At 56.0% G+C, this 21,229-nt stretch overlaps 1 protein-coding gene across 1 annotated transcript in view; it reads left to right on the forward strand.

Annotated features, from left to right (window-relative positions):
- Nucleotides 1-20,776, forward strand: part of UMODL1 (uromodulin like 1) — a gene marked incomplete at its 5' end in the record, with an annotated part of 34,644 nt that extends 13,868 nt beyond the window's left edge. Inside the window, 7 exons of the mRNA XM_030306629.1 lie at nt 948-1,285; nt 6,462-6,607; nt 7,364-7,600; nt 7,803-7,962; nt 10,527-10,611; nt 15,862-16,064; nt 19,555-20,776. Of these exons, the coding sequence (XP_030162489.1) occupies nt 948-1,285; nt 6,462-6,607; nt 7,364-7,600; nt 7,803-7,962; nt 10,527-10,611; nt 15,862-16,043 (1,148 nt within the window). The remainder of the gene's footprint in view (nt 1-947; nt 1,286-6,461; nt 6,608-7,363; nt 7,601-7,802; nt 7,963-10,526; nt 10,612-15,861; nt 16,065-19,554) is intronic.
- Between the last annotated feature and the right edge of the window lie 453 nt (nt 20,777-21,229).

Consider the following 21,229-nt stretch of genomic DNA (forward strand, 5'->3'; position numbering starts at 1 on the left):
GTGTGCGTCTGTGTGCACACGCGTGTATGTGCACACGTATGTGTCCCTTCCCATTCTCCATGCGTCTCCAGCCTCGCATCTCCCAAGTGCCCGTGATGGGAAAATCTGTTCATTACAGTGAGGCCCGCCACGTTCTCTCGGGTTCTAAAAGACGACCACACAGAGCACGCAGCCCGTGTGATAAGCAGCACGGGAGAAGTGCCTCTCCTGGGGCCCTCCTCCCACCCGCTACTTTTCCCGTTAAATGGGGCCTCAGGAGATTCAGCGCTGACGCTGAGGTGACCCCTGCCAGCCAGGGATCCGTGGTCAAGTGGTGCAAGACAGACGTTTATGCGAGTAAACACTTGTCACCGGAGACAGGATGTGCTCTGCTGGAGGTAGAAGCAGGGGGCTCACGGGGACTGAGTTCCTGTAGCCCCACGAGCGCGGTCAGGGAGGGCTTCCCGGAAGAGGTGTCTTAGAGCCAGTCTGAAAGGACAGCAGCACAGCACCGGGCAGCGAGGGCTGCAGTGGGGCGGGGTTAGGGTTACGGTTAGCTGCGGCGCGGGCCCCTGCAGGGAGGTGGTGGGAGAGGGTGGGACGCCGGCTGCCAAGAGGCGGGTGAGGCCGGTCGAGAAGGCATGAACGCCACGAGCCGGGCTTTGGGCTGCATGTTGGAGGTGAGGGACCGCAGGGAGGGGGCAGAGCAGTGGGTGAGCCCCACCTCGGGATAAGAGAAGGCAGGTGCCAGGGTGGCGGGCCCGGGACGGAGCCCCCGGACAACCCTGAATATCTTTACAAACATCCAGCACGCAGCAGGGGCCTGTGTGGGGCTGCGGCCGGGACGCGGGGTCCACGTGTCCGCTGCCGTCCCCGTCTGTCCCTCCGTGCGGGCCTCACGGGCCAGGGGTCGGGTGGCTGTCCCTGAACACAGAGCCACCTTGGTTCCACCTCCTTGTGCCTTGCAGGTGACTCTCCCGGAAACACAACCCAGGCTCCCGGCCCCCCTCTGGCCGCTGGCCCCGAGCAGGCCCCCACCCCGACAGGAACCGCGGCTGCCATGGCACCAGGTGCCGGCCCGGGTCCCCGGGGCCTGCCCCCGCGACTGAACCTGACCGAGGCGGTCAGCGTGCTCTGCGACATTGAGAAGGTGGCCATCGCCGTCCAGAGGCGCTTCCTGCAGCAGGAGTCCATCCCCGAGTCCTCCCTGTACCTGGGACACCCATCCTGTAACGTGAGCGACCACAACAGCACGCACGTGCTCCTGGTGGCCGGGTGGAGCGAGTGCGGGACCGTCGTGCAAAGTGTAAGGGCTGGGCGGCCAGGGTGGGGCGGGGGGCTGCGTGTGGGGGCCGGGGCAGCGAGTGTTAGCACCATATGGGGGAGGGACCAGGGAAGGCTGTGCACCCCAAGGTCTCTGACTCTAAGCGGGGGGACCCAACAAAGGGGGACAGGGCAAGTCTTCACCAGGGACCAGACTGTGCCCTGGAATCAGGAGGGAGTTTTGGGCTCTCGCCCTGTGAGATTCTGGTGCAAAGGGCCTGGGGTGGGTTTCAGGGTTTGAAGGATGCTCCCAGTGATGCTGAAGCATAGCAGATGGAGAGCCGGGGGGGAGACGGAAAAGGCAGGAAAGCTACGTGTGTTAACGTGAGTGTCCAGGTGTGCCAGTGTGTGAGAACACGTGTGTGTGTGTAGGTGTGATTGTGAATGTGTGTATGTGCGTGTGTGCGTGAGTGTGCACACCCGGCAGGTGGCCTGGTGTGATCAGAACGACCCGGCCAGAGGGACTGTGGTCCTACCGGGATTCGTCTTTACCGCAGTCTTTTACGGCCGCAGGGTCGTCCCTCTACCGGCACAAAGAGGCTCCCGGTCAGGGGGTGGGGCCGCCCAGCTGGAGGCCACTCTGGGCCCATGTGAGCCTCTCTGGTCTGCTGCACCCCCCCCCCCCAGTTTAACCAATGGGACTGGGAGGTTCGGCAAGGTCCAAGGGGGGGGTCAAGGTCAAGGTTGCCCTGCCTCCGGGGACCAGCCCTACAGCGTCTGTGATTCTGCCTTTCCAGGGGCCTTCAGGGGTACAAGGAAGGCAGAGGCCCTCAGATGCTTCTGGCTGGAGCCTGGGCCTTGCTCCCCAGTGGGGACACCTGGGCCCCGGGCACTTGTAGGGGCTGAGCTTGTTCATGGTGCCAAGGGCCACAGGCCCGGGGAGGCGATACCAGCAGGTCCGGGGGCTGTCCCCGGGGAGGGAGGCAGGGGCTCCAGAGGCTGGTGAGGGACACGGCGGGAGACTTCTCGGGGGAGAGTCTGGGCCAGAGGAGAGATGGGGCACGGGTGGAGACGGCGGTGAGGTGTGGGCCTGCCCGGGGCCAGGCGCTGGGGCTGCGGGGTCAGCGTGGACACTTGGTGGACCAGGTGCTGGGGCTGCGGGGTCAGTGTGGACCCGTGGGGGCCGGGCAGCTGCGGGGTCAGCGGGCACGTGGATGTGTGGGAGCCCAGGCAGAGCAGCGCCCCTGCACGCTAAGCCTGCTTGTGCGTCCACCCTCCCTGGGGGTCCTCAGACCCCCTCTGGGTTGAAGGAGCAACCAGGACATTCCGGGGACCGCAGAGCCTTTGTCGGCCCCCCTCCAGCCCTCCAGCCAGCACAGCCTAAACATAACCGTGGGGCTTTACTTCTCGAGGATCCCCGACGGTCGCGTGGAGGTACCCGACACGGAGACGGGGTAGCAGCTCCTTGGCGCCTGAGCCCCAGAGTCTGTGGGCACAGGCTGGAGGGTGGGCAAGGGCACAGCCGCCCTCAGGGTCTCGGGCCCAAGTTCGCGCACCGCAGGCTTGCAGAACAGGAGGGAACGATGCTGAAAGTAACGTGGTCAGGTCAACGCAGCCAGGCAGGCTGTTGGGGCGGAGTCTCCTGCCGATGGGCGGGGCCCCGGGGGCGGGGCTGCGCGGACTCTCCGCCTGCCCTGTTCTGAGCCGGCCAGGCACCTGCTACAGCCGGTCCACTCAGTAGGGCTCGGCCGTTCAGAGCAGAGGGGATTCATCTCTGATAATCATCCCAGCCCTGGAAGCCGCAAAAGTTCTTGATGTTTCTTGACGTTTGTCGACAACTAAAATTTCCTCGAGGACTTACTTATACGAGTACAATGGAGTATGTACAGTTAGCCGTCTGCCTCCTGGTTTTGGTTAAGCAGTTTAAGAATTCAAGCCTGTGTTCAAACAATTTTTTTAATGTTTATTTTGAGAGGGAGAGAGAGAGAGACAGAGACAGAGAGACAGACAGAGCACGAGCAAGGGAGGGACAGAGAGAGAGGGAGAAACAGAATCCCAAGCAGGCTCCAGGCTCTGAGCTGTCAGCACAGAGCCCGATGCAGGGCCTGAACTCGTGAACCGTGAAATCATGACCTGAGCCGAAGTTGGATGCTTAACTGAGCCCCCCGGGCACCCCAGGAAGTTTAAACTTTATTGAGCTCCTGGGTTTTTGGAAGAAGTTGAATTTAAGGCCTCCCTGCTAAGTTTGATGCACTGTATACAGATCATACAGAGAGGGCCCTGAAGAGACATGAATTGATCTACACCCCAGAAGATTCAGCAGCGTCCAGAATCATCTTCATAAACACTTCTAAAGTTCTTGTAGAGACAGCAGGGGGCTGTCCAGGTTGTCTGTGGCTCTTTTCAAAGCAATTTTGTTAAGTTTATTTATTTTATGTATTTATTATTTTTTTAATGTTCCTTTTTGAGAGAGAGAGACAGAGTATGAGCAGGCAAGGGGTAGGGAGAGAGGGAGACACAGCATCGGAAGCAGGCTCCAGGCTCTGAGCTGTCAGCACAGAGCCTGACCCGGGGCTTGACCTCATGGACCTTGAGATCATGAGCTGAGCCGAAGTCAAATGCTGCTTAACCGACTCAGCCACTCAGGAGCCCCTATTTATTTATTTTGAGACACAGAGAGAGTGTAGCGGAGGGACACAGAAGGAGAGAATCCCAAGCAGGCTCCACACTGTCAGTGCAGAGCCCAGTGCGGGGCTCAAACCCGGGAACTGTGAGATCATGACTTGACTGAGCCACCCAGGTGCCCCACAAAGTAATTTTCAAAGGCACCTTACGTGTGCCATTGGGAGCAGACACTCTGGACTGGGCGCCTGGAGCACAGTCCGTCAGAGACTTGATGTTGCGTCCGTTACGACACTTCACGTACTGAAAGAGTTTCTGCTTCTTAGCTGGAAAAAGCCACAGGGCCCACAGGCATCATGTAGATAAATTCTCCACAATACAGAGATAGAGATACGAGCACACCCGGAGACGGGTATTAACGAAAAGTGTTTCAATGCTTTCATTTTGGATACTTCAGTGAAGAACTGAGGCAGGTTTGTTCTCAGAAGCAGAAGCAGGGGTGTGTGGGTGGCTCAGTCGGTTGAGCGACCGACTTCGGCTCAGGTCACGATCTCGCGGTCCGTGGGTTCGAGCCCCGCGTCGGGCTCTGGGCTGACCGCTCAGAGCCTGGAGCCTGCTTCCGATTCTGTGTCTCCCTCTCTCTCTGCCCCTCCCCCGTTCATGCTCTCTCTCTGTCTCAAAAATAAATAAACGTTTTTAAAAAAAAAGAGAGAGGGGCGCCTGGGTGGCGCAGTCGGTTAAGCGTCCGACTTCAGCCAGGTCACGATCTCGCGGTCCGTGAGTTCGAGCCCTGCGTCGGGCTCTGGGCTGATGGCTCAGAGCCTGGAGCCTGTTTCCGATTCTGTGTCTCCCTCTCTCTCTCTGCCCCTCCCCCGTTCATGCTCTGTCTCTCTCTGTCCCAAAAATAAATAAAAAAAAAAAAATAATAATAAAAAAAAATAAATAAAAAAAAGAGAGAGAAGCAGTAGCATCACTAGTCTCTACTAAGGAAGGTGAACTCCAAGAATCAGGGTGGTTTTCAAGAACTCTAATCTCACCATTTATATAAAAACCCAGAGAGACCAGTCATTTCCAGTAGCTTCCAACATAAGCTAACGACCCTTTGCCGCAGTCAGCTTACCGGTGTCTGCCCTGCTGTGTTTCATACGTGAAATTACACATGCTGTAGTTTCTTATAAAGCAGCAGGTAAGAAGTCGATGTAGGGGCTGGAGAAGCAAAAGAACATTCAAAACGTCTTCCCTGCGGTGACTTTCAGCCCAGGACCATCTGAAAACAGCCACTTCCCCGGTTGGCCGCTGGATTCCGTGTCTCCGTCGGATTCATGGGTGCCATTAGTGCTGCTAGGCTCTGAATTTCTATTTTCGGCCCACGCTGCCCTGGAAGCCTTACTGTGGCCCGATGCCCTGTTGTGCGGCTCACAGGGGCTCTGCCCCGCTGCCCACGCGGAGTGGACGTGTGCTCCCATGGACACTCATCAGCACGTCCTCATCAGCATAAATTTAAGCCCCACCCCTTGCTCCCCCCACGTGGATGGTCCGGCTTGTCCGTTTCACACAGATGCCCTTGTCTCTTGGCTACTTCTAAACGGCTAAGGCCGGTGACTTTAGCGGAAGCCGGACGGCACCCGCCCCTCCGCATCAACCACGAACAACCCGCAGCTGTCCTTGGCTGACGCTGGGCCCTGTGCTGGTGACGACGTAGGAGGTGTCCGTGCGGGGCTGCCAATCTTGGAGAGCCCACCACCGTGCCGATCAAACTCCAAGCCACGAGCCAGCAAAGCGCTGGGGACAAATGTAACTTGGGGCGTCCTGCCGAAGGAAGACTTGGTTCGGCTTCAGTACAACGATGGTGGTTTTCCCAGAAAGATCTGCCCGACTCAGATGCTCCGGCTCTGTTTTGGGCGCTGGAGAAATCCTGGAACTCTCGTGCGCCAGGGAAGGTGCATCTCCGTGCACTGGCGCGCTGCCGTCTGGAGGGTCTGTCCTGCCAAACTTCAAAAGACAAACCACTAGTCTTCATGCTTTGTCCTCGGGCTTCCCTTCCCAGGCACGAACCCCGTCAGCGTTTTCCCTGGGGGCTCGGGTGGAGAGTGTGCTCACACTCCCGGAGTCCCCGACACGATGACGTTCACTCTCTGGAGCTGGTCCTCTGGCCCCTGGGCTCCAGGTCGTACCCCCACCCCCACCCCCACGTGATGGCCCCCGGAGAGGATGCTGGTGGTCTCGTGCGGACTTTAACCAATTGATTTTAGCTCCATTTCTTCAGGGAGCACATCGTGCCCTCATTTTCAGAAACGTGCCTGGGGGTTATTTGGGGGAGGAATCCGATCTATTATTTGGGGTGTCAGCTGACCCGGCTTGTCTCCGGTTCTCTTCCAATGAGGAACGTGGGCATAGGACGCAGGCTAAACCAGGGGTCGGGACATCACACTCTCTTTGGCATCTGACGTTAGGAAGAGATTGTTGGGTTTTCTTGTTTTGGGGACAAGCGTTAGAGAGGAACCACCCCTCCCCCAACACTCCTGAGCCACCAGTCTGCAGTCGTGTTGGGGGCCTGCTGGGGTCCAGGAGCGCACTGACACCCTGTTTGTGTTCAGAACGTGACGAGTACGGTGGTGAGGACCACCCTGAGGAACGACCTGTCCCCTGAGGGCATCATCCACCATCTGAAGATCCTGAGCCCCATCCACTGTGCCTTCCAGAACGACCTCCTGACATCGTCAGGCTACACCCCAGAATGGGGGTGAGTGGAGGGTCTCTCCCCACCCCTCTCCAGCTCACTGTCCACTCTAGCGCCTTTACTTTGGGTTTCTTTAGGATTTTTTTTAAATGTTTATTTATTTGTGAGAGACAGAGACAGAGTGTGAGCAGGGAAAGGACAGAGAGAGAGAGGGAGACGCAGCATCCGAAGCAGGCTCCAGGCTCTGAGCTGTCAGCACAGAGCCCGACACGGGGCTCGAACTCATGGACTGTGAGGTCGTGACCTGAGCCGAAGTCGGACGCCCAAACGACTGAGCCATCCAGGTGCCCCAGCTTTGGGTTCCTTTAGGATTTTAGTCACTTGGGGATCCTTTTGTGAGACTGAATATAGAAACGGACAGTGGCTAGGACTTGGTTCGTAACCCCCGGCGCCCCTAATACTTGTCCTCACTTCCAACTTAAGACCAACCAAAGAAAGCCAGATACGCACCCTCGCCAATCCCATAGGACACTCCAGTGCTGGTGAGCCCACCCACGGCTTCCCCATGACACGCCTGGGGCGCCTGGGGCCTCCCTTTCCCTCTCTGAGGATGCCCCTCCCCTGTCTGTCCTTGAGTCTCCTCCAAACTCAAGTTGGGGGGCGACACATGGCTCCAGCCAGCTCAGAGTCGGTAGCCTTGCCTGTTCTCATCTGGGCAGTCTTCCTTTATTTCCATACTTCTTTGGAGTTGCTTTTTGGGGAGCAATGGGAACGGTGGGGTCACAGGAGCGCACCTCCTGAAACCACTCACTCTTACAGGGTCTATACCATCATCGAGGACCTCCATGGTGCTGGCAGTTTTGTCACCGAGATGCGGTTGTTTATTGGGGACTCCCCTATACCTCGAAATTATAGTGTGTCTGCCAGTGATGATGTCAAGATCGAGGTGGGGCTCTATAAACAGAAGAGCAACCTCAAGGTGGTCCTGACCGAGTGCTGGGCGACACCATCCAGCAACGCCAGGGACCCGGTCATGTTTGGCTTCATCAACAACAGGCAGGTGTCGGGTGTGGGCCGCCTCCCAGACACGCACGGATATGGGGGCCGCGTCCCTGGGGGACCGGAGGGTGGCGGTCCTCGCCTCCCATGGGTGATGGCAGACACGGTGTGTGCAGTCAGAGGTACTGCTGGGAAGCTCATCTGGGACGGGGATGGGAGGCCGGCTCCTCACTAATGAGCCACGTTCCTTCCTTCCCAGCTGCCCCATCCCCAACACACACACGAACGTGATCAAGAACGGGGACTCCAGCAAGGCCCAGTTTAAGCTGAAAATCTTCTCCTTCATCAACAACTCCATCGTCTACCTGCACTGCAGGCTTCGTATTTGCATGGACTCCCCTGGAAGCACGTGCAAAATAGTAGGTGTTTTACTTCTCTAACCTTGTGCCTGACTTGTGCCCCTGATCACCCTGAGGAGGGCCACTCTGTTATCTGAAGCCCAGGCTTTGGGCGGCTCTGGGGCCCGACTTCTGGGAGCAGACTCTGCACAAGGTGTGAAATGAGGCATGGATGGCAGGCAGCCCGTGGGCAGAGGACTCTGCAGCTAGCTGGCTAAGCTACATCCTTCCAGATGTCGTACCACATGTTGGCCATCCCATCCCATTCCCATTCCTATCCCATTTCCATTCCTATCCCATTCCATCCCATCCCATCCCCATCCCATCCCATCCCATCCCTATCCCATCCCATCCCATCCCATCCCATCCCATCCCATCCCATCCCATCCCATCCCATCCCTATTCCACCCCATCCCATCCCATCCCTATTCCATCCCATCCCATCCCTATTCCATCCCATCCCATCCCATCCCTATTCCATCCCATCCCTATTCCATCCCATCCCATCCCATCCCATCCCATCCTATTCCTATTCCATCCCATCCCTATTCCATCCCATCCCATCCCATCCCATCCCTATTGCATTCCATCCCATCCCATCCCATCCCCATCCCATCCCATCCCATCCCATCCCATCCCATCCCATCCCATCCCATCCCTATTCCATCGCATCCCATCCTATTCCTATTCCATCCCATCCCATCCCATCCCTATTCCATCCCATCCCATCCCATCCCATCCCATCCCTATTCCATCCCATCCCATCCCATCCCATCCCATCCCATCCCATCCCATCCCTATTCCATCCCATCCCATCCCATCCCATCCCATCCCATCCCATCCCATCCCTATTGCATTCCATCCCATCCCATCCCATCCCATCCCATCCCATCCCATCCCATCCCATCCCATCCCCATCCCCATCCCATCCCATCCCATCCCATCCCATCCCATCCCATCCCATCCCTATTCCATCCCATCCCATCCCATCCCTATTCCATCCCATCCCATCCCATCCCTATTCCATCCCATCCCATCTCATCCCTATTCCATCCCATCCCATCCCATCCCATCCCATCCCATCCCATCCATTCCTGGCCATGATGCAGTGGTGCTTCTCCTCCAGGTGCTTTAATGCATATTCAGGTGTAAAAACTTTGCTTTAATTCAGTATTATTTTTAGTAACATTGAGGGAACACTACTGAATCCCAGCCACTGTGATATTTAATAAGAGGGTTTTTTTTTTTATTTTCATGTGCACGAATTTGGGATAATGAATAATTTTACATTCCCATTTCCATAGACCTTTGAATGTGAAATATGCTTTGCAGTCCTGAGTTTTGAGAGCCTTGTTCACACCACAGACAAGGATGTGAGCTCACCGTCACATGCGGTCTGCTCCCAGGACAGTGTGGAGAACTCTGCTGGCCTTGGGTTCAGGGGCTGTGTGTTTGCCTCATCTCTGGGCAATGGGCTTGTTTCTGTGCTGCTCACAGAACCCCTACCATCCCCATCCCCGCCCCCAGGTCACCAGCCTCCAAGGATCCATGGGACACGCATAGGAGAAGAAACCCAAGAACATCAATTTTGTTGATGTCACTTTTTCACACACAGTAAATCTTCCAGAAAAAAGGGTTGAAAGGGACACAGACCCCTGGATGACTGTCACCTAGGGGCGTGCATGACTCTGCACCAGGCTCCAAGAGCCCCTCAGACATACTAAGAGTATTAATAGCCACAACCACCTCTGTAAGGAGGGGCCGGTTCTCAGATTCTTGATAATATGGCTTCACGCCTTCCTTTCCCAGCTTTCCTAGGAGAGGCATTGACTGCTTTTCTGTGGCTGCAGCTGCAGCTGAGACATCAGGAGTGCATTCTCTCACAGCCTGGAGGCGGGGAGCCCAAGATCAGCCTTGGGGCAGGGCTGGCTCCCCCTCAGGCCGCGAGGGAGAGTCATTCCAGGCTCTCCCCTTGGGGTGCAGACCCAGCTTCTCCCCGTGTGTTCGTATCTTCCCTCTGTGCATGTCTGTGTCTGTGTGCAACGTCCCCTTTTCCCAAGGACACAGTCATGTTGGACTAGGTACCCACCCTAATGACCTCACCTTCTCCTCATCTGCAAAGACCCTATTTCCAAATAAGGTCACATGCACGGGTACCGGGGACTATGGGGTCAACATCTTTTAGAGGGGCAGAATGCAGCCCATAGCAGGTGTATTCTAAGAAGGTTCCACCGTGTCCCTGAACCTTCGTGCAAGGCAGAGGCATTGAAAGGAGCAGGCGGCTGCAGCTGGCCATGGCCATGGAGAACGCCAACATGACTCAGCGCCGACAGAGGGCCTGAGGGGCCGAGGGGCCAGGGCTTGGAGGCGCAGCGAGCTGCTCTCTTGAACCTCGATTCCTCCTGTGATCCAGGCGGTCCAGGCCCCCGGGTCCCTCCCCTGTCTGAGCTCACCCACCCTCGACTTGCTGTCTCCAGCCAGATAGAATGTACGGATCAGGGTACTACCCCAACGGTCAGGACTTGTCTCCGAACTCAGTAGTTCTGCTCGACTAACTCGAAGTTTCTTTTCTTTCAAAACAACAGAATTGCAACGATGTCAAGTCCCCGAGAAGCAGCGAGGCATCCACCATACACCAGACATCCTGGGGACCCCTCGTCCGGTCTGAAGGTTAGTTGGTGACTTGGTTTAGACAGTCCTGAGTCCCATCTCACCAGCGTGGGAGCCACAACTCCGCCCCCCCGGGAGCCAGAGCACCTGGGATGTTCCGCAGCAGACTCGGGATCAGGGGACATAACAGCTGCTGGCTGCTGAGAGCGACTTCCCCGGGTTGCATCGAGTCCATCACCTACAGAGTGTGGCCGGGAGGGAGGGGCCGTTGTCATACCCACATTGCAGAAGAAAAGGCTGGGGCTTCAGGATGTCAGCACACCCTTAGATAAAGCAGTATTTCGAGCCATGTGTTTATGTTGGATAAACACACCGAATGGGTTGTTGGGCCACAGGAACTCAGGTGATGCCTAAACTGTTTATTCTGGGCTTGGCTAACTCGGAAGATGCAAAAATAAAAAAATGATATCGCTTTCTCTCCTGGTATAAAACTTCCACAAGACAATTACATTCCATGTCATTTCAAAGGCTGCCATCATTTTTCCAGGAAGACATTTTATTTCCTTTGAGATTGATTTCATTGTTTTTTCAAAAAAAAAAATTGGTTGGGGGAAATGGCGTGCTTTGGGTATGAAGACAGAAATGGCTAGCTGTCCCCTAATATCTGTTCGCCCCTTCATCCTAATAGAGACCCACGCCCACCCCAACCCACCCCATTTTTAGCTGGCTGCCAGGAATGAAAACCATAATTTCCAGTCGACCTGGCTGTTGAGTGTGGCCCTATGAGTAAGTTCTGGCCAATGAAATGCAAATGGAGGTCAAGTGCCAGCTCCCCAGGGGCTCAGGCCATTGTTTTCCCCTTTCTTCATCATCCCCCTTCTCAGACCCCAGGGGAGGGCCATGGGGACAGGAGCTGGAAGGAGCCCCATTTCCAAGGACACCTTAGAGCAAGGCAGCAAGGCCAGGCCAGGTCTCCGACCTCCAAGTTTTGTGCCAGAAAGACATTAACTTCCATGTTCTTTGTCACTGCTATTTGGCTTTTTCTCCCGTTTGCAGCTAAATGTAATCCTAGTCGATTTTCCTTTTTCGTTGCTTTTCTTCCCTACTTTGATGGCCCTCCTTGCCTCTCCATATTTTCCTGCACAAGAACTTCTGGGCTTTGGATGCGGGATGTGAGCCGGGGTCCGAATGTTGATCAGGGCTTAGGAAGAAAGATGAGGGAGTAAGAGAAGGGCCAGCGATTCTCAACTGTTGGTTCTCATCCAAGTATTTGTGAAATTTAAAAGACCCCAGGTTTGGGGGCACGTCCTAGGCCTACTAACTCGGAGTTTCTGGAGCTGGGCTCCGGGCTCTGGTGTCTGCACTGGTCATCAGGCAGCTGAAGGGCCCATCCTGGGACCACATGCTTCTGCTACCCTCTTCATTTCTTAACCTGCTGAGGAGAACTGGTTGACCAGGAGCCCTAATACGAAAGACAATATGTGTGAATTGCATTCTCGTTTATAGAAATGGGATTCCTGTTCATTCACAGATATTATAGATAATGTCGAAACTACTGGAGTGGAAAAAGCACTGGGCTTGGAGTTAGGAGACCTGAATTTGAATATGGACTCTCATGTTTCTAGTTGTGTGGTCTTGGGAAAATTCCTGAGTCTTCTGGATCCTATCCATCCATCCATTATTCCTCCATACATCCACCCGCCTACCCACCCATCCACCCACCCACCATCCACCCATCCATCCACCCATCCATCCTTCCATCCATCCATCCAGCCAGCCATCCATCCTTCCATCCATCCATCCACCCACCATCCATCCATCCATCCATCCACTTACCATCCATCCATCCATCCCTCCATCCATCCCTCCATCCATCCAACCACTTATTCATTATTCCATCTATGTGGCAGGCATATATCCCTACTATGTGTCCAGCACTCTCTTTTTTTTCTGCAACATGGGCATACTACATTGTGCCTCATTTCCCACATCTATAAAGTGGGAACAGTACTAATTTCTACTTCATATAGTGCCTTGTCCATAGAAATTACCAGATAAGTGCTAGTTGTTATCATTTGTAGCCAGTAGAGCATCAACTAACAACCATTGCAGAGAACACCAAATATAATGAGGGTATAAATTGTGAGGCTCAAAAACAAGGATCATTCCTTTGGTGCATCGTTCTTTCTCATTGTGTTATTAGCTCTTGTGTGCTCCATAATTGTGCCATATAAATGTACAGAAAAGTCATTTAGAAACATGGAATCTCCCGGTTGGTGGAAACTTTGCATTTTAATTGTGTATATGAACAGAAATACTGTTGGGGACTGCAGGGGTGGGATAGACTGGCAGACAAATCTCTTTGGGATTGCCCCCCTCCCACCCTGTGCCCACACTCTGTCCCCTGACTGTGCACCCACTCTCTGCCCCCCACCCCCCCATGTTAGTTTTCTGGGGCTGGGGCCACAGGACACTAAGTGCCACAGACTGAGCACCTCATGGTTCTGGAGACCAGAAATTCAAGATCAAGGTGTCAACAGGTCTGGGTCCCGCTAGGGCAGTGAGGGAGAATCTATCTCCGGCTCTCCCAGCTTCTGGCATTTGCTGCTGTGGCTCTCCTTGGCTGGCAGGATCTCGTTACCGGAGCTCTGCCTCTGTCCTCACGTGGGGTTCCCCTGGTGCCTCTGTGTTCTCACATGGCTGTCCTACAAGGACATGGGTCCTATTGGGTCAGAGCCTCTCCTGCTTCAGCACCGATTAGGAGTCCCTCACTGATTACATTTGCAAGGACCATCACGTTCTGTGGTAGTGGGGGTCAGGACCTCAACGTATCGTTCTGGAGGACGCACGTAGCACTGCACATTGGTGAGATTGAGGAGGAATCCGTGGGCATCGTTCCGGAATGCATGCTGCCAAGACATCTTATGTTAGCATCGCAATATTCTAATTTCCTTCCGGGAACTCTTCCTTGGCCATTTGCTTCGCGAGATCACTCATTAGTCCTCCCTCGCTAGAGTTGCTTTGTACAAAGAGGGAGAGAAAGTTGAGGTGATGTCTGTCAGATGCACAAATGTCCCGGAAGGAAGGGTCCAGAATCATCATTGAGGTTGCCCGGAAGTGAGGAGCTGGGGGTTCCCTACATGTGCTTAGAGGCTCTCCATCACTTTCCCACAGCAGGGGCTGTGTCCCCGTCACCGAAGCATTGATCACTCAGTGTCTTTGCAAAACAACTGTTTGTGTGGGTTACCCCAAGTGACCATGGCAACCGTCCTGCCCGCGGTGCAGGCTTCTCAAGCAATCCTGGTGAAGGGCCAGTGCTTTATTAAGAGATTGACAGGTGGTCCGACCGTGGGCCCCGCATGCAACTCCCGCCACGTGACCGGTCTCTCCTGGGCAGGTAGACACCCCCTCCCATGGGGAGGGTCATGTCTTGCTCTCCATTTTGTGTAGACTGGTAACCACTGCGGGGCCACAGTAACCGGTGGACCGTGCTGGCCTGTGGACCCCACCTAGAGCAGCTCTGGGCCGGTGGGTCAGGTGGGAGCGTTCGGCTGCAGGTGACGGAAACCCGGGGAAACAGGCAGCGAGCAGACAGGTTCATTTGTCTCCGGAGGCTGCATCCGGGCTCCGCCCTGGGCTCCACTGTGAGCGGGGTCTACCTCTCTCCCGCTGCAACATCCTCAGTGTGGTCCCCCTGCTCGGGCTAGCACCGCGGCCCCGCACGGAGGACGGGAGGAGGCCAGGCGCCCGCCATAGCACCGCAGAGGCCGGGTCTAGGGGCCAGCCCTGCAGCTGTCGGGGAACTGGCCGTCCGGTGTCTGGGCGCCTTGGGAGGTTATGCCGCTCCAGCACGCGTCCCCAAGAGCCTCATCCAGGACACCCTTCCCTCTGGAGGATATGACTGCCTCTGTCCCAGGCAGCCAGGAGGGGTCCCCAATGCCACTGTCGGACCACTTTGCATACCTGTGCTATGCCCTGGAGACCCAGAGTGACATCTACCTCGGCAACCACGCAGGAGACAGGCTCTCGGGTGTCCCTTGTCACCCAGGTGGACACCCCCAATGCAGGGGGACTGGACGGAGGTGAACGTGGTGCAGGGGTGGCTTTGGCTCCTGCCGCAGGTGCCCTGTCGTGGGTCCCACTCACTCTCACTGCGCTCCACGCACCCCGACTTCCTCACGGGGGCGAGCAGTTCTCTCCCCTGGGGGTGGGGACGGCTGGTAGCCCCGCACCGATTAGGAGTCCCTCCCTGTCCCCTTCCTTCCGAGCTGGGCACCAGTCTGCTTTCTGCCTCTGGTTTTGCCCCTCCTGGATAGTTCTATAGACAGGGTCATACTGTGTGCCGTCCCTTGTGACTCTCCCCTTTTGCTAGGCATGATGTTTTGAGGTTCCTTCATGTTGAAGCACCCACTGGGACTTTGCTCCTTTCTATGGCCAGACAATATTCCGTTGTGTGGATGGACCACATTTGTTTATCCAGTCATCCTTTTTTTTTTTAAGTTTTTAATGATTATTTATTTTTGAGAGAGAGAGAGAGAGACAGAGTGTGAGTGGGGGAGGGGCAGAGAGAGAGGGAGACACAGAATCCGAAGCAGGCTCCAGGCTCCGAGCTGTCAGCCCAGAGCCCGACGCGGGGCTCGAACCCACGAACCGTGAGATCATGACCTGAGCCGAAGTCCCACGCTTAACCGACTGAGCCGCCCAGGCGCCCCTATCCATTCATCCTTTGATGAACGCTTGGCTTGTTTCCGCCCTTGGGCTGTTGTGAATAATGCTGCTATGAACATGGGTGCCTGAGTATACTCGAGTCCCCATTTCCAACTTTTTTGGGTCCGTGCTTTCCTGTGTTTTTACCGGCCCTCGGGGTCCAGGGAAGGCCCGCGCTCCTCTCCAGCGCCCAGCCGGGTCTCCACGCGCAGCCGAGCTCTCAACCTCCCCGCACCGTAGGCCCTGTCGCTCCCCGGGGGGCTAGGAGTTATCCAGAACGCCGGGCGGGCTGAGCTGTCCTGGCTGATGCCCGCTCTCTCAGGCTTGGGACACCTGCTTTGTCCCCTTCGGAAACCCACACGTACACGGGCCCGTGCGGAGCCTCACGGCACGGTGCTCCGGGTCAGTCAGATCCCGATAATAAGGTCACCGAGCGGCGGACTCCGTGGCGAGCTCGCTCCATCGCCAATCCGTCCTAAGCCCTCCGGTCCACCCTGACCATGAGGTTGCAGGGCTGGGGCCGCGGGTGACGCACGGCCCACGGAGACGCGTCCCTCCCGGTCTGGGCAGACCTCACAGCTGTATCCGTCTCGTTCCCTGCAGGTGAGCGTCCAGGCGCGGAGCCGGGCCTGGGAGCCGGTTACCTGGTCCTCATCGTGGTGGCCGTCTTCGCCGTGGTGGCCGGGGCGGCTGCCCTTGTCCTCGTGCACTACCAGAGAATGACTGGCAAATACAGCTTCAGAGCCGGGCCGGACGACTTCGGCTACCAGGTGTTCTCTGGGTAGGCGGTCCCGGCGGGCCCGCAGGTGAGTGAAGAACCACGTGCCTCCGATGCGCGCGTCCTACCCTCGCCACTGGCGGAGACGACACGGCGTGTGCTGGGGGCTTTGGAGAACGGCGGGTGGCCGGTGGCACGTTCCGTGCCCCTTAGCGGAAAGCCCCCGAAGCTGCAGGAGGGGAAGTGGGCCATCGGTTGTCCAGGTCAGGTTCTGTCCATTTGCACAAGGGCAGGCCTCGCGGAGCCCCCGGGGGGTGCGGCAAGACGAGAGCCGGCCCCGGTGCCCCTCCGAGGCCAGCCCTGTGCCCCCCGCTCCCGGGCGGCCCCAGGTGAGGCCCCGAGCCCCTGGTGCCTTGGTTTCTTCATTTTTCCTCCTTTGTAGCAGGGCCGGGTGACGGCGGTACCATGCGCACAGAGGGCAGGAACCAGGTGAGGACAGGCAGACCCCTGGCGGCCTCCGGCACCTTGAGTGCTGAGTGAATCCGTGACTCCTCTCTGTCCCGTGTCCCCACAGCCTTGCCCTCGCCACGAACTGTGCCTTGTGTCCCGGATGATGTGATGGGCACACGCCTCTGCCTTGCCGTGTCCTCTCCGTGATTTTAAGTACCTGCACCCCGAGCGTGAAGTGGCTCTTTTGAGCCATGACGGTCACGGGTGCCTGGACCTCCTTCTGGGCCCAAATACAGCTCATCACAGACGGGTGACGCTCGTTCCGGAGGAGCGCCGTTTTCTTAGCGCCCGCCTGTAGGGGGGATCGCCCAGGCCTGTGATTTCTGTAAAGGCTTTGAGATTTAGAGAGAAAAAATCACAGGCCACGTTTGGCAGCTGTCGTTTGCTGCCTCCAAACACTGTTGGACTCCATGTGGTTACAGACGGGACGGTGGCCTGGGATCGCCTCTGGGCCCTGGGGCTGCCCCAAGGCATCTTGGGTACCACCCTTCACCGGCACCCCTTAGCCACACCCCCTACCTGTACTCCTCCCCTGCTCCCCTCCCCTGCTCCCCTCCCCTACGCCCTTCCCCTGCATCCTTCCCTTATGCCCCTCCCCTGCACCCTTCCCCTGCACCCCTCCCCTACACCCCTCCCCTGCACCCCTCCCCTGCACCCTTCCCCTACGCCCCTCCCCTGCGCCCAGTCCCCTCCGTGTCTCTGGCCCCTCTCGCCTGCCAGGGAGCTCCCTCCCCTGACAGGAGTTAAGGACTCGGGAGGTGGCCCCGAACAAGGATTTCAGGTTATCACTTCACCTCTCCCAGCAGGGGACATTCACTTCTGTCTCGCTCTCTCCCTCACAAACCCCATCACGTGAGAAGAGCCCACTCTGTAGGAATTGCCAGTGGGCAAATGGCAGATTCCCCGGTGGGACTGACTTGCTCAGGGCCACACTGAGTCCCCGGTGCTGGGGGACGTCCCACAGGGAATCTCAGCTCCCCCTGACCCCCGGCCTCAGTCCTGCCTCGTCACTGGCCTCCCTGCCGGGCACAGCGTGTGATGCCTGGCTTAGGACGGCCGCACCAACCACGTCCTCATCGTCCCCCCGCTGGCTGGCCAGAAGGACGCTTTTCTGCCCTTTCAATGCTCGGGGCCCTGATCCTTCTGACAGCAGACAGCTTCCCCCCAGACTCAGTGGGGTTTTCTGTCCGCACACTCCCCAGACTTGAGCTGTGTTCTCCCCACGCCCTTAGCAACCCCATAGCTCATCAGGGTTTCTTTCTCTCCCCTCTCAAGCAGGCTCTTGGGGAAGGACCCTGTTTCTTACCGATATTAGCAAATACCCAGGAGTGCTGAGCGTGTGGGTGCGTGAGAACCCTTCCTACACACTGTAAACAAGTTAACTCCCTCAGGTTCCCAACAACCGCGTGAGGCTGTGTTATTACTACTTTTACAGCTGGGGACCTGGGGCAGGCAGGTGAAGGAATGTCCTGGGAACGTAACTAGGAAGGGACAGAGCTGGGGTTCGGGTCTGGGGTCCATTCTTTTAGCCACGGAGCTCCAGTAACTTAGACTGGCGTGCACGTGACTGGCAGGTGTTTAGAATGAGGCCCCTTGGCTTTTCCTTTCGTTGGAGACCCGGAGACGTTGTATTTTAGCAATTATCTGAGAAATGCACAATTCTCTCCGTGGGGCTCCATGGTGCCCAGCAGTGGAGGGAGCAGTGTTGTGGTCCGAAGGAAGAACCCTCCTGGGGCCCTGAAGCCCCTGGGGACGCAGGTGCTGCCCCCACTGGTCAGGGCTCTCTGCCACCCCGAGGGCCCCAGCATGTGGGTGACTGGCAGTGGTTCAGGTTCAACGACACTCGATTGTAACTAAGACTCCTTAGCACGGCGCCTTCTAGTCTCTCTCTGGTTTGGGGCCCACGCAGTTTGAGTCATGGAGACCCTTCTGCTTACTGACCCATTGCGTCCTGTCCCCCATCAGGGGACACTGTCGTGTGGACATGCCCCTGTCTCCTCAGGCTCTTCCCCAGCCAAGGCCGCCTTCCCCACACTCAGCTCTTTATTCTCTTGAGATAAGACTTTGAACCAACCCAGCAAAGTGTGGTTGATAGGAGCTATCCTTGAAATGAGGAAATCGGGCCCAGAGAGCTCAAGCGAACCCTCTGAGTCACACAGCGGAGGCCAGATTAGCACACGTCCCCCACGGGGCGACGTCCCTTTCCGCGTGACTTCGTCTTCGTTAGAGGAGCTCCAGGAGCTGGTTTTGCAGGGATCACGCCTCTGCTTTGCCGCGGCCCCTTTGCTCCAGGACCTGATAGCATATGTGCACATTATCTAAGTTCTAGGAGCCACTGCAGTTCAGATGGGCAGAGTAAGACCGGGGCCAGCACACGAGGCCAGTCACCTCCCTGGATAGAGTTCCAAGGGAATTTCAGTGAATCTTACTGAATACTTACCACGTGAATCCCAACAAGGATGCCAACGTTTGTCCTGCTCAATTTCTGAGGACATCTGGTATGTGGGGGCAAGGTGACTCTGGATGTCCTCCCCACCTAAAATGAAAAAACACCGGAGGGAAGATTGGCCTCTCATCCTTTCTTGTTCTCCCGTGGCTTCTGTTTCCCAAGTGAAGGACATCTCTAACTGGGTCTCGAGTTCCTGCAAAAATGTGCTCTGTGAAAAACATCAAACAAACCGTCCCCACCAGGCTGGCACTCGGCGCGGCCCTCGGCACCGGGAGCCCCGCGTCTCAGTGTGTCCTCCGCAGACAGGACAATGGCACAAAGGCCCCGAGGGTGTGGTCGTCCGGCTCAGGTGTCCGGGCCAGGCGCACCTATGTGCTGACATTCACCGGAGCCCCATTCACCGGAGACCAGTCCGGCCACCATGGTCCCCGTTCTTCCGTGCCTTCTGGGAGCCGCTGCCCTTTTATTCAGGCACAATCTCTCACCATCCAGTGAGCGTAGAAGTCCTGTCCTTGGGGTGATGGTCATCCTACACTACCCAGGCTCAGGGGGGTATTCCTGCATGAACCTCTCCTTTCCGGCGTGCACATTGACCCTGGTCACCTCCTTCTCCATGCAGGTGGCTGTGAATCAACCTCGGTTCTTAATCCATGAAGCATCGACGGAAACCTGCTCTGTCCCACATCCAGAGCTTGGATGAGTCCCCGGGGGTGGTGAAAACACAGCCTCTGACTGACCCAGGAGACCCATCGTCTGTGTAGGTCCCAGATAAGCAATGCCCACCAGGCGGATGTAAGAGCTTTTGGAGTAGGAGGTGGGGTGAGGGGTATGCCCCAGGCATGGGGATCTTCAAACAAGCTTGGATCCAGCCTTGCCATCACCCAGATCACCTCCACCGCCCCAGAGCCCCCAGACTCTTTACCCTCCTAACTGGCTCAAGTGGTTTCAAAACCAGTCCTTTCTGGACCAGTCCTGGCTCAAAACCAGTCCTTTCTGGTTTTACTCACCACTGACATCTGTCAACTGCCACTCATCCCCCCATCCACTCAGCCACGTAGCTACCCATCCATTCAGCCATCCAGTCATCCAACGCTCTGTCATATATATATATTTCACATTTTCAAAGATATTTGACGGTGCACTTGGGAGTTCTTTTAACAATAGGTGTCATAAATGCACTGCTAATGTTATTTTTAGTGGACATATATGCTCTTTAACGTCTGCCTTTCCAGGACATTGTTTTTATTTACACAACAGAGACTCAAAAGACACTCCACTAATATGAAAATCTTTATAAGTAGAAATAACATTATATACATACACATACTCACTATTTTATATTTTTTCCAAGTATTTTCACAGCCATTTAAAAATATAATTTTACCCCAGGAGAGGTACTGTTTATCCATTGCACAATGGGAAAGCAGAGAAGAAATGGGTGAGTCATTTTCATATGGCCACAAAATGAATTAATAAGGAACTGGGTGTAGAATCTAAATTTTTACCTTAGAATGTTCTCCATTACACCATACTGACGGATTGTGCTTTTTTACTTTATGTGAAACAAATTGGATTGTATTCGATAGCTAACACCTGAAAGCATCGCGTTTTTCCTCGATGAACTTAGAATTACAAGGTGGTCATGGTCTTTAATTCATGAGATTACTTTTGTTGAATGTAACTAATTGGAGATTAATCTTGCTGAGTGTAACTAACAGCGATTCGTATCTGGAGAATGCGAGTGTTTTGATTTAGTGGATATTCTCAAGAGTCGGTAAAGCATCACAACATGTGGCTAAACTGATTTTGTGCAAGTAGAATAAATCGCATGTGACATTGAACTGTGACCGTGCCGTTTGCTCTGTTCGGTTCAGTCGCCTCCCGGGCTTACCCGGAATCACTGAGTCCACGGTGCTGTGCTGGGCACTCTGGGGACACCGGGAACGTGTCTGCGCCCATTTGTTGTGATATTGACCCGGTACCTGTCACTCGCCTGCCTTGAAAAGAGGCAAAAAACGTTTCAGTCAACCCAGGTTTCAAGACCCGTGACTGGGTGGCTCACAAGCCTCCCACATGACTATGTTCACTTTACAGCCAAGGAAATGGAGACATCACGTGACCCTCCCGCAGTCAGCTAGGAAGCGGGGTCCTGGCGTTAGACCCAAGCCTGTCTGGTTGAAAGGTCGCCGCTCCTGCTCTGCTCCTGCCGCGGGCTGCGGTGGGACCTGAGCATGACCGCGAACGTTCTCCCCTTGTCCATCTGATTGTTGCAACAAGCCTACGAGTTACGAGTC

The sequence above is a fragment of the Lynx canadensis genome, unplaced genomic scaffold (assembly GCF_007474595.2).
Source record: "Lynx canadensis isolate LIC74 unplaced genomic scaffold, mLynCan4.pri.v2 scaffold_65_arrow_ctg1, whole genome shotgun sequence".
Taxonomy (NCBI): Eukaryota; Metazoa; Chordata; class Mammalia; order Carnivora; family Felidae; genus Lynx; species Lynx canadensis.